Source organism: Tupaia chinensis, unplaced genomic scaffold (genome assembly GCF_000334495.1).
Source record: "Tupaia chinensis unplaced genomic scaffold, TupChi_1.0 Scaffold146584_1, whole genome shotgun sequence".
NCBI lineage: Eukaryota > Metazoa > Chordata > Mammalia > Scandentia > Tupaiidae > Tupaia > Tupaia belangeri.
Window position 1 is genome coordinate 556961 of NW_006206439.1, and position 17684 is coordinate 574644.

The 17684-nt window shown below is 44.3% G+C and overlaps 1 protein-coding gene across 2 annotated transcripts in view; it reads right to left on the reverse strand.

Annotated features, from left to right (window-relative positions):
• CTDSPL (CTD small phosphatase like) overlaps positions 1 to 17684 on the reverse strand; it is a 171123-nt gene that overhangs the window by 24287 nt on the left and 129152 nt on the right. The window contains exon 3 of one of the 2 annotated variants that reach the window (XM_006168961.3): positions 7852 to 7884. The exons of the other annotated variant lie outside the window; for it this stretch is intronic. Within the exon in view, the coding sequence (XP_006169023.1) occupies positions 7852 to 7884 (33 nt within the window). The remainder of the gene's footprint in view (positions 1 to 7851; positions 7885 to 17684) is intronic. 2 annotated transcript variants of the gene reach the window in all.

Genomic DNA, 17684 nt, shown 5'->3' on the forward strand with positions numbered 1-17684 from the left:
AAAAAAAAAAAACCCCTAGATTCTGAACCAGACAAACTGGTGTTTGAATACCAACTCTGTCACTTTCTTGGCCACAACTGGAATAATAATACCTACGACAAAGGGTTGCTAGTGGTTGAAACGGCAGCAAAACGCCCAGCACTGCGCCTGGCACATTCGTGGTGGCTACTACCATGAGAACAATTACACGAGGATGAGGTTTAGGTGTGATAACTCAGTGCAGGCCTGTTTCCCGGGGTTGGATTTTGCCATGTGCACTGTGGCATGGAAGGACACTTTAAAACTATGCTTGGAACCATCGTTTTTTTCTGCTTTTGTTTTTTAGTGACAAACATTTTCCAACTCTTGAAGAGAAACTATAGAACGAGCCATCAGCAAAGTACAATCCAAAGTTATCCCCAGTACTGGGAACAGAAAGAAGAGTGGTCTGGGCACAGCGCTTGCCTGGTGCCTGTGGCACTGTGGTATACTGTAAGAACGAGTGGCGTGGTGGTTAGGGCGCTGGACACTCCCACATGGCCAACCACAGTTCGAGTCCCGGACCTGGTGGCTTGCTTTCTCACTTCCCTTCTCTCTCTCTGTGTATCTCTCTCTGGTCAAATTAAAGTAAATGAATGAATAAGTAAAATTAAAGAAATAATTCTTAAAAAAAAAAAAATAAAAGAACAAGTGAATACGGTGCTTTCAGCCCTTGGCTTTGTCTCTGGAAGTTACACATTAACCCACAGGCTGTGTGTTAGCCAGAAAATCTATCTGCCTTTGCAGTAGCTGACTCTAATCTCGTGATAAAGAATTCGTAAAGTGTTAATAAAATGCCAGCTATCTTCAGCCAACGTCAATCAACTTAGAGTATTTACTTCTTTGGCTCTTGCCTCATTCCAGAAATAATTTGATGTATTTTAGTTTACTCTGTGGCCTAGTCAATGTTCCATGTTGACTAATTAGTTTGCTGGCCTGCAAGGAGGTCAAGCTCTGTTCAATACTGAATAGAAAACAAAACACGAGAAAATATTCCTGGTCACTGAAGAACAGACTGTTTAATTTAGCAACTAAAGCAAGAAGGAAAAAAAAAAAAGAAATTAGGAAGTATTTAAGTGACGATTTCTATCTTTTTTCTTTTTTGGTCTAAACTGAATTTTTTCAATGATCAAAAAGTTAATTCTGGAGGCTAGCAGGTGGCATGGTGCTTAAGGCACTGGACTCCCACATGGTCGACAGTGGTTCGAATCCCGGACCTAGTGGCTTGCTTTCTCACTTTCTGTCTTTCTTTCTCTCTCTCTGGTGAGCTCATACTTCCTATAGCAAATTGAAAATAATAATAATAAATAAGATCTTATTTATTATTATTTTTTAATTTGATGAGTGAGAGAAAGAAAAAGAAAGTGAGAAAGCAAACCACCTGGGTCTGGGACTTGAACCATGGTCAGCCATGTGGGAGTCTCGCACCTCAACTATGCCACCTACTGGCCCCCAAATAAATAATTATTTTTTTAATAAGTTAATTCTGGCCTTTAGCTGGTTTTATGGTGAATGGAATGCAGTCAGTCAGCAGGTCAGGTAAATCTGCAAATACGATGATCACCCGGCAGAGAGGGGCTGTCCAGGGCTGCCCAGGTAGAGCCTGTGTGAGAGCACAAGCTCTTCTAACTCTACAGGGTCTCCCTAGTGAGCAGTAGTAGGCACGGGAATGCTATGCTTTGTTATTTTTTAGAGGTTTTTGTTATAGGGCGCATGCGCTTGCCGGAAAGACAGAGAGAGACAGAAAGCAAGAAATCACCCCCCAGGGGGGAAGGCCACGCCACAATCCCTTCTCCTCCATTCTCCTCTCGGGATCTTGGGCACACACGCACACGCACCCGGTGTGAGTTTAAGCCACCGGGTCCAGGACTCAAACTGCGGTCGGCTACATGGGAGTCCAGCGACATAGCCATTACGCTAATTGCTAGTCTCATGCCTTGGGTTCTTTCTGCTGTTTGGACTGCAACAAAGAGGATATTGGTGACCAGGGCAACACTGGTTTTAATTTAATCTTATCACACCATTATGTAATAAAATCCCATTCTCCCTGCAAAGAATATAGAGATGTAAGAATAATTTTCTGTCTTCCTCTTTCCGTTCAGAGTTTTACCTATCCAATTTATCCTCTGTACATTTATATACTAATAAAACACTTTAACTTATTAATCGCAAGCTTGGAAAGTAAGGGTCTAGGAATTCTATCCTAGCATATTTGAGGGCATCAGAGATCTGCCAACGTGGCTCCGTTATTTTCCAAACCCAAGAATGAAATCTGCTTTCTTAGCATGTTTAACCCACTCTTTTGGAGCATTCTCTGAGTAAACAGTAAGTAAAAACTTCGCTGTGCTCCTTAGGAGAGGAAAGATCGAGAAGGGTGAGAGTCGCACTAAACACGCTATTGATTTTTTTCTTTGTGACCTACAGAACAAGGCCAGCCTGGGGAGCAGTGAGCTGGGAGGGTTCCATGGGTCCCCACCCATTTCCTGATGCTCACAGCTTCCACAAATCCTAATGCAAATCCTTCAGTCTACTGGTGAGAATTCTTCTGGTCAGCTGTGTCCTTGTCGCAGTAGGGCTTTGTTAATTTAGTTGATACTTGAATCATTAACTAAAAAAAAAAAAAAAGGTCCTCAACTACATTTTCTCTCAGGCTATCATCAAGTTCAAGGAGGGAACCCCCAGTGATGTTAAGAAGGGTCTTTTCAATGCAGAACCCCTAGCTCAGAGGCACAGAGAGCACCCCAGGGGCATGGGGGCGGGCAGGAGGGAGGGACCGGCTTGCTCTCCAAGGTCTGGGAAGGGCATTCATTCCAGTGGTTTCCTGGGAGTGAATCTGAGACTTCCTGTGCCTGGCGATAAGCTGGCAGCCATGAACAGTTAGCACTAAGCTATTTCCTCTGGGGCATCCACTACACGGATCAGAAATCTAACGGATTTAGTCCCTCTCCTGGGTACACAGGATTATTGCTTTTTTTTTCTTTTCTTTTGCCTTAGGGTGTGCTGGCTTGCTGGGGCAGAGGGGAGAGACAGCCAGAGAGTGAGAGGGAAAGTGAGAAATCACCCCCTGGGGCGATGGCAATCCCTTCTCCATTCTCTTCCCAGGACCTCATGGCGCACACGCACAAGTGCCTGGTGTGATTTTCAAGCCACCAGGTCTGGTTTTTGAACCGTGGTTGCCCATGTGGGAGTCGAGTCCAGGGACTCTGGACTCCGTGTGGGAGTCAGCGGGGCCCAGATTATTGTTTTCTTAGGATTTCTCGGGCACACTGTGCTTCCCGAGTATCAGAGTTCACGGGGCTTAACGCAGCAGGGGCACAAGGCTGATTCCGCTGGTTTGAACTAGAGTAGTTCTGCTTACATATTCTTCGTGACAGTTTAGCTGACAAAAGTAGACGATAGCTTTATGAAAAGTCTTAGGCAAATAGCACAGAAACATAACAGGTAGAAAACAAATTCTTCGCTGCATTTTTATGGCTCGCCGGCACTGCCAACCTCGTGTTCATGAGCACCAGAAGGGCGTGATTTGAGCGAGGGTGTGAGCCTGGGAGGACTCAGGCCACTGAGTGGCACTCCTCATGCCAGAGCATTTGAGAGTTCACCTCAAGCCATGAACACCCGCACTTGAGTGGTGTCTAAACTTTCTGTCCCTCTGTATCTTTTCTCTACCCTTCACCATCTGACTTTTATTAAGAAAAAGAAAAAGAGAAACTTCCCAGTAAGGAAGGCCGTAAGTCCCAGCCCACTGTTGGGAGACAGCCTTACTACGTGAAGGTGAACAGTCCTGACTGACGCCATTTTCAACAGACGTGCAAAAAATGATTCCTCAATAAATGACCCTGGGGTGGGGCAGCTCCGCGGCCTAGTGGTTCAGGGAGCTGGATCCTGCATGGTTGAAAAACACGCCGGACATGTGTGCTCCAAATCGCAACAGGCTGGAGAAACGCAGAAGGGATTGTGGCATGCCCAGGCCCGTGGAAAGGATGCTTTCTCCCTCTCTCTCTGTAGCAAGCCCACGCGCCCATGAGCAATCATTACAAGGAGATGTAAATCGAAGCAGTTCATCGATATTATTCTTTACTTCTGGATTAGCAACAGATGAGGTACCTGATAACCACTTCAGCATGGGAATGGAGCAATGGCACAGACTCTATGGGGGAATGTAAGCTAGCACAGGCTTTTGAAGGTCAGTTTGCTTTAATGTACCAACGAAGTAAGTGTATCCTTTAACCTAGCATTTCCAGGTAGGTCCCAATCACACAAAGCTGTCACACACTCCCATAAACACACAAGCAAAGGATATTCTTTTTTTTTTTTTTCTTCTTCTTCTTCTTTTGGAGAGGTTTTTGCTATAGGGCGCGTGCGCTCGCCAGACAGACAGAGAGAGACAGAGAGACAGAAAGCGAGAAATCACCCTCAGGGGGGATGGCCACGCCACAGTCCCTTCTCCTCCATTCTCCTCTCGGGATCTTGGGCACGCACGTACACGTGCCCAGTGGGAGCTTAAGCCACTGGGTCCGGGACTCGAACCACGGTCGGCTACATGGGAGTCCAGCGATATAGCCATTACGCCAACTGCTGGTCCCGCAAAGGATATTCTTAAAGGAAGTGTTCTAATAGCGCAGAGTGAAAACAAACTACATGCCACCACTGATACAGAAAAGAACGGGGGAGGTGTGGATGCACCCATATTTGGGAAAATGTTCAAGGAATCTTGTTAAAAGTGGCAGGTGGCGTGGTTATTTAACTTTATAAATAAAGTTAAATAATTTTTTAACACTTTATGTATTTATTTTTCATTTGACCAAAGAGAGAGGGAAAGGGAAGGATAGAAAGAAGCCATCAGGTCTGGGACTCGAACCACGGTCGGCCATCTGGGAGTCCAGCACTCCTAACTACCGTGCCATCTGCCGGCCCCCCCCTCACTGTCTTAAACCTCTTAAAAAATAAAGAAAAAAGAGGGGTGAGGTGAAAAGCAGAGCTGGGGACTCTGGCTGGAGCTGTTCTGGGCCCCAACAATCTCAGGGGTACCTTCACCTTCAGGGCCTGCAGAAAGCCCTCAGGAGGTGGCCGGACCTGGCTCAGAGGCTCGGCTCACCCTGGATTTCTAGTCTGGTGGCGAATGACAAGCTCCAGACTGAACAGATCACCCAGGGGCCAAAAAGGCTAAGACCTCTCTGTTCATGTACTCAGACCTGGACAGGTGAGTGTGGACCATCTGACAGGAACTGCGGGGACTTGAACCCTGAGGCTGGTCTGGCTATCATCTGGCCATCGGTCTGCAGGCTAAGTAGGCAGCGAAGACCACACTGTGTCTATCAGGGAGCTGTTTTCCTGAAGGCTACCACGCCAGAACTGAGGTTACGTTAGCGAGGCTGCTCTTCTGCAAGACCCAGCGTCTCACGTGTAAGAGACAGGAACAGTTCACTGATCGGACACTGGGATAGATAACAAGGAAGCTTTTTCTTATCTATTTTATTCCAGAACTCCGCATGTGGCTGAGTCTAGATTTGTCGAGAAAGGGTCAGTTTCCTCACTGGGTGTTTTTGTTTATTTGAATTGCCAGAGGGCACCCATGTTTGCCAGAGAGAGAGAGAGAGAGAGAGTGAGTGAGTAAGGTGGCACCCCCAGTGGGGAATGGTCATGCTGCAATCTCTTGTCCTCCGTTTCTTCATCCTATCAGGATATGGGTCATGCACATGCACGTGATGTGTTTTCCAAGCCACTGGGGATGGGATTCGAATTGTGGATGGCCATGTGGGATTCAGCTCCCTTAATCACTAGGAAATACGGTCAGCTTTTCAGTGTGTATGTGTGAGTGTGTGTGTGTGTATGTATAATTTTTTCAAGAATTACTTTATTTATTTTATTGTAGCTGTATTTATTTATTTTTAATTTGACCAGAGAGGTGCAGAGAGAGAGAGAGAGAGAGAGAGAGAGTGAGAAAACAAGCCACCAGTTCTGGGACTTGAACCATGATCGGCCATTTGAGAATCCAGTGCCCTTAACCACCATGCCACCTACCAGCCCTATATATTTTGTTTTTTGAGAAAGATTTTTGCTTATAGGGAATGTGTGCTTGCCAGGAAGCAAGAAATTACCCACCAGGGGTATGGCCCTACTGCAATCCCTTCTGGGATCTGAACCATGAAGCTGGCTATGTGGTATCCGGACACCGTAACCACCACACCGCTGGCTGGCCCTTCATTCCTTTTACTGTAAGATTGCTGTGGCTCTTGTATGCTCCCAGAAAACATGTAGAAGAATCCAAAAAAAGATAAACAGAGCTGAGTCAGGTAATCTGACCATCTTTATCATCATTATCTATTTCTGGACATGTTTTGAAACCTAAATTCTTCTTTAAGGACAGAGGACTGTTGGAAACGTTGCTTGTCAGAGACATAAGGAGAGGCGGAGAGAGAGGAAGAGACAGCAGGGGTGAGGAGTGGGGAGAAAGCACCCCCGATGGGGTACAGTCAAGCCACCATTGCTTCCCACACACTCACACACTGTATTTTTAAAGCTGCCGAAGCTGGGACTTGAACTACAGTCAGCCATGTGGGATCTGGCTCTCTTAACCACTAAGCTATGGGGCCAGCCCGCAGGTCTCGTCCAGTAGACCTCCTGACTGTAAGCTTCTCTCAGGAGCCAGTCATCAGTTTGCCAAAGCCTCTGCTGGCAGGAGGAGGCAGAGAAGGACCAGTGGGTACAGCAGACACATGAGGGGTTGCCGACCTAGACCCGAGGGGGATGGGACACCAGTACAGCTGCTCTTCCAACGGGGGGTGGGGTGGGGGTGGGCAAAGGAGTAACGTCCAGCTAGAGCAGGGTTCTAGCAGAGCTGGCCGGCAGGGCACAGTGGGCCCTCCAGGTCCAGGACATACACATGGGTGGTTTCTCTCTCCCAGCTATAGCCACGCTGCTGCCACTCCTGAACACGTCAGAATGGGTCTGGTCGCCTAGGACCTGAGCCTGGCGAGCCTGGTGACCTGCTGCAAAGAATCGCGTCTGAGCAAAAGTGTGATTCCCCTTAATCTGTGCAGATGGGGCTGATGAGCTAGGTGAGCGTTGGGGCAAGCTATTAAGACATGTCTCTGCTTATTAAGACATGGGGACCCTTCCTAGAGGGAAAAAAAAGTGAGAGAATTTGGTTAATCGATGCCAACTGTCTTTCTGGTTTTTTTGTTTGTTTGTTTGTTTGTTTGTTTTTTTGCTATAGAGCGTGAGCGCTCGCCAGAAAGACAGAGAGACAGAAAGTGAGAAATCACCCCCAAGGGGGGATGGTCACACCACAATCCCTTCTCCTCCATTCTCCTCTCGGGATCTTGGGCATGCATGTACACGCACCCGGTGTGAGTTTTAAGCCACCGGGTCTGAGACTCGAACCGCGCTCGATTACATGGGAGTCCAGAGCTATTACACTAACTGCTGGTCCCCCTTTCTGTTTTTGAGAAAGAAAGCTGGTTCCGCACAGAACTTCCTGCTCACAGTTTAAAATGTAGCTTCATCTTTCTTTTTGCTAGAGGGTATGTATGCTTCCCAGAGAGAGACAGCGAGACAGAGAGAGGGAGAGGAGAAAGCACCTGGCATGGGGACAGACACGCCACAGTCCCTTCCCCCTTCTCCCTCACTTGTCAGGGTTTTGGGCCCGCACTCGTGCGCATGTGCTCAGCGGGTCTCCAGAACCACAGCGTCCGTAATCCTCTCTTTTCCACAGCTGCTTATAGCACATGATCCAACTCAGCATACAAACATTTTAGAAATATTTCACGTTAGTTGGCCCCATAGCCACAAGAGTCTATGAATGCTTCAATAAAATTGGATAAATATACATACACTTGGTATGGGAATGACCTGCCTCTGGTCACCCTGAGGAAAGAGAAAAAAAAAAATCATTGTCAGGTTGGAAGAAGATCATATTCTCAAAAGAAACGTCAACACAGCCTGGAATACAGCAACCTAAGGCTTCCCGTCCCCTGCACCTCGGTGTTAACAGGGAGCCCAAAGACTTTCCCTCTGCCTCCCAGACACCCCTGCCCTCGGCACACCAGGCTAGGTTTCTGAGGCTTGCCAATGATCTTGTTTACTGGAACAATGTTTCTCTTACTCCCAGGAATTTAACCTTTCATTTAAAAATAAAAACAAAAGCCGAATGGCTGGAGACTGGTATAGCAATAATTCCTGCTCCGTGAGGCGGACATACACAGGGAGGTTCTGGGTTTGCTGAAGCTGAAGGCGGATCACGGGTGAAAAACTTGGTTGGGGGAGTTTTCTCTCTCTTGCTCATAGGCAAAAGAAGTAATTTAAAAAATAATTATTTTGGAACCAGCAGTTGGCATAGTGGCTAGGTCGCTGGACTCCCATGGGGTCAACTGCGGTTCGAGTCCCTGACCCAGTGGCTTAAACTCATGCCGGGCGCGTGCGCGTGCGTGCCCAAGATCCCGAGAGGAGAATGGAGAAGGGATTGAGGCATGGCCATCCTCCCTGGGGAGGTGATTTCTCACTTTCTGCCTCTCTGGTGAGTGCACTCGCCTTATAGCAAAAACTTCTCAAAAACAAAAACAAAAAACAAAAAACCAGAGACATGGGCCGTTTCACCCTTCACACGTCACAGGGCTTGTGGGAAAGATCAACGTGGCCATCACAATGCAGGGGTCCCTGGTGACGGGGCTCACACGTAGGACCTGAACCAGTGTGTGGGCAATGGCAAGCAGAGGGCACCTTTCTGAGCTCCGCTCTAAGAACCATCTAGTAACCTCCTGATTACCCGTCCCCTGGTTTTCCCCTCTGCAGCAAACAGCAGTTCCTGTGTCCTTTTGCTGTGACCTCACCGGCTTTTTCCTCCTTTGGGAGCCTTGGGAATGTCTCCTGGAACTGCCCGTGACATGATTCGGGTGGAGCTATGCTGCTCTCCAAGGCGGCTGTTCAAAGCTCACCCCAGTTTTCAAGGGCTATTGCAGGGAAAGTCACTGCAGAGGCCTTCGACAGTACTGTCCCCACCTCTGGGACCTGGTGGGCCACGGCTCTGGGAGGGAAGACTTTCGCCAGGAGCTCACAAGCCCATTGGGTACTCAGAGCAAGGCTTCTCAGCCTTAGCGCCAAGGCCATTCTGGGCCGGATCCCCCTTAGCCCTGTGGCTGTCTGGGACAGAGACGGATGTCCAACAGCCTCCCTGGTCTCTGCTCACTAAATGCCAGGGCAGCTCTTTCCCCAGCAGTGGAAGCCCAGCAGTGGTGGTACCAGCAGTCAGGACGCTGCTGTGGGATGCTGGAGATCGCTAGGAAGGCTCCGGGTTCGCGTCCCAGGGTGACCCCATCACGTCGGGCCCAGGCTTGCCTGTGATCTCGGCTGGCTGCAGGGCTGGGAAGGGTCAGTGTCGGCACCCTGTCAGGTGTGCCTGTCTTTCCCTCTCTCTGATGAAGGAAATAAATAAACCTAAAAAAAAGTCTCCAGAGAGTGGCAAACATTCCCTGGGGAGCAAAATCATCCGCGGTTGAGAAGCACTGCTCCAACCGGAGGCCGCAGATAGCACCAACACACACTTGATGGGATGAGGGTCTCTGGGATGCCAGAGACATCACACCCCAGGCACTGGATTAAATACTAACTAGGAGCAAGCAAAGGTGCCAATCTAGACAGAGATTTTTTGGGCTTCAAAGTTACCCCAGGGGGCAGCAGGTGGCATGGTGGTAAAGGGGGTTGGACTCCCACATGGCTGACTGCAGTTCAAGTCGCGGACCTGGCAACTTGCTTTCTCATTTTCCCTCTCACTCTGTCCCTCTCCGGTCAAATTAAAAAAATAAATAAATAAGAATACATAAAGTTAGATAAAATAATCCTTTAAAAAAAAGAAAGGAAGAAAGAAATAGGCTAAATTCTTCCCTTTCAGGCCTCTCGCTGGAAGTGACCAGGTATCAACGTGCTGTCCCGTGAGACGTCAGCAGGTCTCCTGGGGTTTCCTCTGCAAGTGTTTACTTTCCATAAAGGGGCGGCAGGGCTAGTTGTCAGGCCTCCCTTTTCCAATGTAGATAAATGACGTCTGAAGCTTGAGACTCGGAGACGGTAAGGAACACTCGCTGGATGAAGGCAAACACGCCAAGATGGTGTAGGAGGACAGACAGAGAGGAACAGAGTCTGGGCTCCTGAATCGGGTAACTGCATCAACCCCAGCAACGGCCTGGCTTGGGCCTGCGGTTTCGTGTGTGAAGAAAAAAGAAATCTCTATTGTGAAAGTGATTGCTCCTTGTTTTCTTTTATTTGCTGCCCAAATCATTCCTTTACGACAGGTATATCTTGGAAACAGCGTAAAACAGAACCTGTCCAGGCAATCTGAGACAGTCACGGTGTTTATTAGAATCCGATTCATTAGCTTGGTTTATGGGTACTCTTTACATTACCATTTATTAGCTATTGTTTCTTTCCTCTTTTGTTAACTTTTTAAAAGGTTTTTATTTTTTCCGTAAGGCATGTGTGAGACGGTGAGAGGAAAAGTGAGAAATAACCCACCAGGGGAGTGGCCATGCCACAATTCCTTTTCTTCCAATTCTCCTCTTGGGATTTTGGGCACACATGCACATGTGACCGGGGTGATTTTCAAGCTGCTGGGTCCAGGACTTGCATCACGGTTGGACATATGGGAGTCCATTGCTATAATCTCTATGCCACTTGCTGGCTCCCTTTTTTGCTAACATTGAGGGCTGGTTCACATTTCTTTTTATTTTTCCTTTCTCCCTCAGAATTTTGAGGATCTCTTTTCTAATTGTGCCACTTGTTACGGTTTTATTCCTAATCATATTTAATCCCACATTTTCTACAATTCAGTCATAAGTGAATATCTACTTCATCCGGATATTTTTCCCCCCTTTGAATCATTACAAACCTGAAAAGATTGGACAATATCTTGTTCATATAGAATTTCAGTTTATAATTTTTTTCAGTAACCTGTAATAATTTTTTTCCCCTAGTCTTAAGGCTTTTAGGGATCTGATGAGAAGCCTGATACTAATGTAATTGTTTTCTTTGAAAATAACTTGTTTTGATAGCTTGTAGTATTTTCTTTTTAACCTTAAATATCCGAATATCCGAATTTCAGCAGTATATATCCAGGCTTAAGTTTCCCTGCTGGCTTCCACTAACCCTGCTGCAGACTTGGTGAGCTCTTTTATTTGCAGATTCAGGTTTTTTTTTTTTTTTCTCCAACTCAAGAAATAGTTCTTCAACAATGTATTCTCTTTCTGGAACTGCTATTATTTGCATGTTAGGACTCTTAGATGCCTCGTTTTTATACCCTTCACAATTATCATCTTTGTGTTTCTGGTCTTAATTATTATTATTTTTTAAGAGAGATTTTTGCTATAGGGTGTGTGTGCTCACCAGAGAGACAGAGAGAGACAGAAAGACAGAAACCAAGAAATCACTCCTATAGGGGGATGGCCATACCACAATCCCTTCTCCTCTATTCTCCTCTTGGGATTTTGGGATGCATCCACATGCATCAGGCATGAGTTTCAAGCTGCTGGGTCCAGGACTCAAAACATGGTTGACCATGTGGGAGTCCAGTGATGGGACCATTATGCCATTTGCTGGTTCTTCTAGTCTGAGTTTTAAGCTATTTCTTCCACTTGCTTTTCTAGAACTCAGCAGTGAACACTTTTGTTTTCCCTTTCCTTTTCCTCAGTTTGTTTACTGAACTGTTATATATTTAGAAACTATGAAGTTTTTTTTTAAGTTCCAAAGATTATTTATGTACTCAAAGCTCATTTTCTGAATTGTCTGTTAAAGTTCTCTTCCATTTCTTCCATTACTTTTACCTTAGTAGGGTTTTATTCCAGTTTTTCAACTTGGGCTTTCTTGGATGAGGCTGCGTTTTTCCTTCTGAGAGACTACACTCCCTAAGTGTCTGCAAGGTTCAGTTCATCCGGATCTCTGGGAAGCGGCAGAAGAGGGAGTAATGAAGGCCCTGCAAGGAGTATATTACCATAGTCTGGCAGAGCCCAAGTTGGAAACCTACAGAGATGAGAAAAGCCCTCCCCTCCATGGGTTCCTGCAGGGTACAAGAACCAAAAGCAATCCAGATCATTAGCACAGCCCCTTTCCAAGGGAGTCTGCAGGCTTCTGCTGGTTGTTTGACCTCATGAGACAAGAGGATTTATTTATTTATTTATTTAGAGAGGTTTTTGCTATAGGGCATGTGTGCTTGCCAAAAAGACAGAGTGATAGAAAGCGAGAAATCACCCCACGGGGGGTGGTGGGGTGGTGGTAGCCACGCCGCAATCCCTTCTCCTCCTTTCTCCTCTCGGGATCTTGGGCACACATGCACATGCACCTGGCATGAGTTTAAGTCACTGACTGGGTCCGGGACTTGAACCACAGTTGACTATATCGGAGTCCAGCAACATTGCCATCACGCTAACTGCTGGTCCCTCGACAAGAGGTTTTAAATCTCTGTTCTGAGGCTCTGAGCGAGGCAAGCCTTTTCCTCTGCCTCTCACTGAGTACCAGAGAGAATTTTTTTTTTTAATAATTCTTACTTATTTAATTTTATTTATTACTTAATTTTATTTTTTTCCTATAAGGCACATGTGCTTACCAGAAAGAGACAGAATTAGAGAAGGAGGGAAAGTGAGAAAGCAAGCCACCAGGTCCAGGACTTGAACCGTGATCAGCAGTGTGGGAGTCCAGCACCTTAATCACCACATCACCTGCTGGATCCCAGAGAAAATGAATTCTGTGCCTGCTCTCTCCCCTGGCAAGGTTGGAAAAACTGGGGCCCTTAATGCAGATCTTGGCTCCTAGAAAACTCACGGGGCTTATCCAGAGAGATAATCTGAATGGTCAGAGCCACATGCCCAGGTGGTCATCTTTCCAGAATTCCTCGCCTTGTAGCCTCATGTACTTTTTACATTTTTTTAATTGCCAGAGGGCATTCACGAGAGAGAGAGAGATGGAAAGATGAGGAGAGAGAAAGGACCTCTGGATGGGGCATGGTCATGCAGCACCCCCTCTCCTCCATTACTCCATCCCGTTGGGATCTGGGGCTCACATGCGCATGTACCTGGTATGTTTTGCAAGCTGCTGGGGCCAGGATTCGAACTGCAGTCAGCCATGTGGGATCTGGTTCCCTTTGCTACTAGGCTATGGGACTGGCCTCATTTAGACTTGACAGATAACTTTTCATTAACTTATGTATTTGGTGATGGTGGCATGTGTGTGTATGCTTCTAGACAGGGTCTTCAGGGTCCCTGAATCTCTTCCTCAGCATCCTGTGGAGCTGGGATGTCTCTTTGAGATGGGCTCTCACTAAGTTGCCATGCTGGTTGTGGGTGTGGGGTCCTCCTGCCTTAGCTTCCCGAGCACATAGGACTACAGGTGTGTACCACACCAGGCATTTTACAGTGGCCTGGGCATTCGATCTGGGCTTCCTATGTGGGCCTGGCCTGGCAAAGACCAGCGTCCAGCATCTGCAACCATGACTGGGCCAGATAATTTTTTATTTACTCATGGAAAAAATTTAAGCTTACTTTATAAAAATTGGAGAAGGAAAAACAAATAAACAAAAAAAACGCAGAGGGAAGGAAAAACAAAAATCTGTATATAATCCTATTAATCTGAGCTAACCCTTCCTTCATATTTTAGTGTATGTCCTTCTGGTCTTATGAATATATGTGCATGTGTGAGAGAGAAAGAAAGAGGATATATATATATACACACATACTTATGACTATCAGCCGACATGTTTTAGCCTACTTCTTACTAAATGTATTTAGTGAACATTGTTTTACATTAGTCCTATTTATGACATTGTATTTAATGGCTGTATGCTGTTGATTACGTGGCGATTTTACAGTTCTTTTCACCCACTTCCTGTAGTTGAAGATCACCTGTTTACAGTTCTGCAATATTATGACCTATGCTGGATGCTGTCTTAGGTGTCAATCATTTCACATGCATAATTATGTCCATAAAGTAGACTTGCTTACATCAGAAAATAGGCATTTTTAAAAATAATTATTTTATTTACCTTATTTTTAATTTTATTTTAAAAATTTGATCGGAGAGGGATAGAGAGACAGAGAGAGAGAGGGAGGGAAAGCGAGGAAGCAGGCCACCAGGTCTGGGACTTGAACTGCAGTCAGCCATGTGGGAGTCCAGCGCCCTCAACCACCACCCCACCTGCTGGCCCCAGAAATAGGCATATTTTTAAGTTTTTTTTTAAGATCATATTGCCAAATTTCTCTGCTAAAAGGTGTAATCAAGTAATACTCTTACTATGAACCAATTAATATCCTCTACTCTCCCTCCCACATCTGCATGCTGAACTCAAATATCTTCTTTTTTTTAAAAAGAATTATTTTAACTTTATTTATCCATTTATTTATTAATTTTAATTTGACCAGAGAAGAACAGTGAGAGAGAGAGAGAAAGTGAGAAAGCAAGCCGCTAGGTCCAGGACTTGAACCGTGGTCGGCCATGTGGGAGTCCAGCACCTTAACCCCCACACCACCTGCCAACCCCTGAACTCAAATATCTTAAAAAATGTTTTTGATAATTTGACAGATACAAAAGGATTATCTCATTGTTCAGTCTGCATTTCTTTGTTAACCACGTTGAACATTTTTTTGTTCAACTGTATAACTATATAACCCACACGTTTGCTATTAAACAGGTAGTTAAGCTCAATTATATTTATGGCCAGCTCTTCTCCATGTTTCTGTTTCTATTTTTTGCTTTCTATTTCTGTGTCTTCTAATGGCCCTTTAATTCTCTATTTCATGCATTCAACTTCCCAAGAGAGAATGTTAGGGAAATATGAACTGCCTTGAGCTGCTACATAGGAATGACTGAGCTACTCATTATCAAAGAACGTACATTATTTTTTTAAATAAGTAGATCTCATTGTTCAGTCTGCATTTCTTTATTAACCATGCTGAACATTTTTTTTGTATGCTTATATGTGGAAAATTTTTCGTTTCTTTTTTCATGTTTGAACAACTGCATCTATTTCCTGTTTTTTTTAAGAATTTTTTTGGTTATAAATCCTGTTTTTTTTTTCTATTTTCTTTTCTTTTCTTTTATACATTCAATCACATTATTTGACTTACAAAATGGGTATTTCAACAGGTGAACATTTCTCCCTAGTACAGTTGATAAAACTATAAATTATCTTCAACAGATAATATCACATTTCTTTGTCCCATTAATGCTTTGCCTCCCTATTTTTCTTCTAAATGTCCTTCCTCAGACCCTCCTTTTTCACACACACTGTATCTGGCATTTACATCTATATACTGTGTTTCTATATCCTTTTATCCATTTCAGTCATAGAGTGCGGACATTTGGTATATATTAAGTAGGGACATACAATGCCTCTCCTTCATAGCCTGGCTTGCTTCACTCAGCAGTAAATCTTCCATATTCATCCACTTCCTGTCAAAAGCTAGGGTTTTGCTGTGTTTTTTTTTTTCCTCAGCATCCTGTGGAGCTGGGATGTCTCTTTGAGATGGGCTCTCACTAAGTTGCCATGCTGGTTGTGGGTGTGGGGTCCTCCTGCCTTAGCTTCCCGAGCACATAGGACTACAGGTGTGTACCACACCAGGCATTTTACAGTGGCCTGGGCATTCGATCTGGGCTTCCTATGTGGGCCTGGCCTGGCAAAGACCAGCGTCCAGCATCTGCAACCATGACTGGGCCAGATAATTTTTTATTTACTCATGGAAAAAATTTAAGCTTACTTTATAAAAATTGGAGAAGGAAAAACAAATAAACAAAAAAAACGCAGAGGGAAGGAAAAACAAAAATCTGTATATAATCCTATTAATCTGAGCTAACCCTTCCTTCATATTTTAGTGTATGTCCTTCTGGTCTTATGAATATATGTGCATGTGTGAGAGAGAAAGAAAGAGGATATATATATACACACATACTTATGACTATCAGCCGACATGTTTTAGCCTACTTCTTACTAAATGTATTTAGTGAACATTGTTTTACATTAGTCCTATTTATGACATTGTATTTAATGGCTGTATGCTGTTGATTACGTGGCGATTTTACAGTTCTTTTCACCCACTTCCTGTAGTTGAAGATCACCTGTTTACAGTTCTGCAATATTATGACCTATGCTGGATGCTGTCTTAGGTGTCAATCATTTCACATGCATAATTATGTCCATAAAGTAGACTTGCTTACATCAGAAAATAGGCATTTTTAAAAATAATTATTTTATTTACCTTATTTTTAATTTTATTTTAAAAATTTGATCGGAGAGGGATAGAGAGACAGAGAGAGAGAGGGAGGGAAAGCGAGGAAGCCGGCCACCCGGGCCACCAGGTCTGGGACTTGAACTGCAGTCAGCCATGTGGGAGTCCAGCGCCCTCAACCACCACCCCACCTGCTGGCCCCAGAAATAGGCATATTTTTAAGTTTTTTTTTAAGATCATATTGCCAAATTTCTCTGCTAAAAGGTGTAATCAAGTAATACTCTTACTATGAACCAATTAATATCCTCTACTCTCCCTCCCACATCTGCATGCTGAACTCAAATATCTTCTTTTTTTTAAAAAGAATTATTTTAACTTTATTTATCCATTTATTTATTAATTTTAATTTGACCAGAGAAGAACAGTGAGAGAGAGAGAGAAAGTGAGAAAGCAAGCCGCTAGGTCCAGGACTTGAACCGTGGTCGGCCATGTGGGAGTCCAGCACCTTAACCCCCACACCACCTGCCAACCCCTGAACTCAAATATCTTAAAAAATGTTTTTGATAATTTGACAGATACAAAAGGATTATCTCATTGTTCAGTCTGCATTTCTTTGTTAACCACGTTGAACATTTTTTTGTTCAACTGTATAACTATATAACCCACACGTTTGCTATTAAACAGGTAGTTAAGCTCAATTATATTTATGGCCAGCTCTTCTCCATGTTTCTGTTTCTATTTTTTGCTTTCTATTTCTGTGTCTTCTAATGGCCCTTTAATTCTCTATTTCATGCATTCAACTTCCCAAGAGAGAATGTTAGGGAAATATGAACTGCCTTGAGCTGCTACATAGGAATGACTGAGCTACTCATTATCAAAGAACGTACATTATTTTGTTATTTTTCTTTAAATAATTAGATCTCATTGTTCAGTCTGCATTTCTTTATTAACCATGCTGAACATTTTTTTTGTATGCTTATATGTGGAAAATTTTTCGTTTCTTTTTTCATGTTTGAACAACTGCATCTATTTCCTGTTTTTTTTAAGAATTTTTTTGGTTATAAATCCTGTTTTTTTTTTCTATTTTCTTTTCTTTTCTTTTATACATTCAATCACATTATTTGACTTACAAAATGGGTATTTCAACAGGTGAACATTTCTCCCTAGTACAGTTGATAAAACTATAAATTATCTTCAACAGATAATATCACATTTCTTTGTCCCATTAATGCTTTGCCTCCCTATTTTTCTTCTAAATGTCCTTCCTCAGACCCTCCTTTTTCACACACACTGTATCTGGCATTTACATCTATATACTGTGTTTCTATATCCTTTTATCCATTTCAGTCATAGAGTGCGGACATTTGGTATATATTAAGTAGGGACATACAATGCCTCTCCTTCATAGCCTGGCTTGCTTCACTCAGCAGTAAATCTTCCATATTCATCCACTTCCTGTCAAAAGCTAGG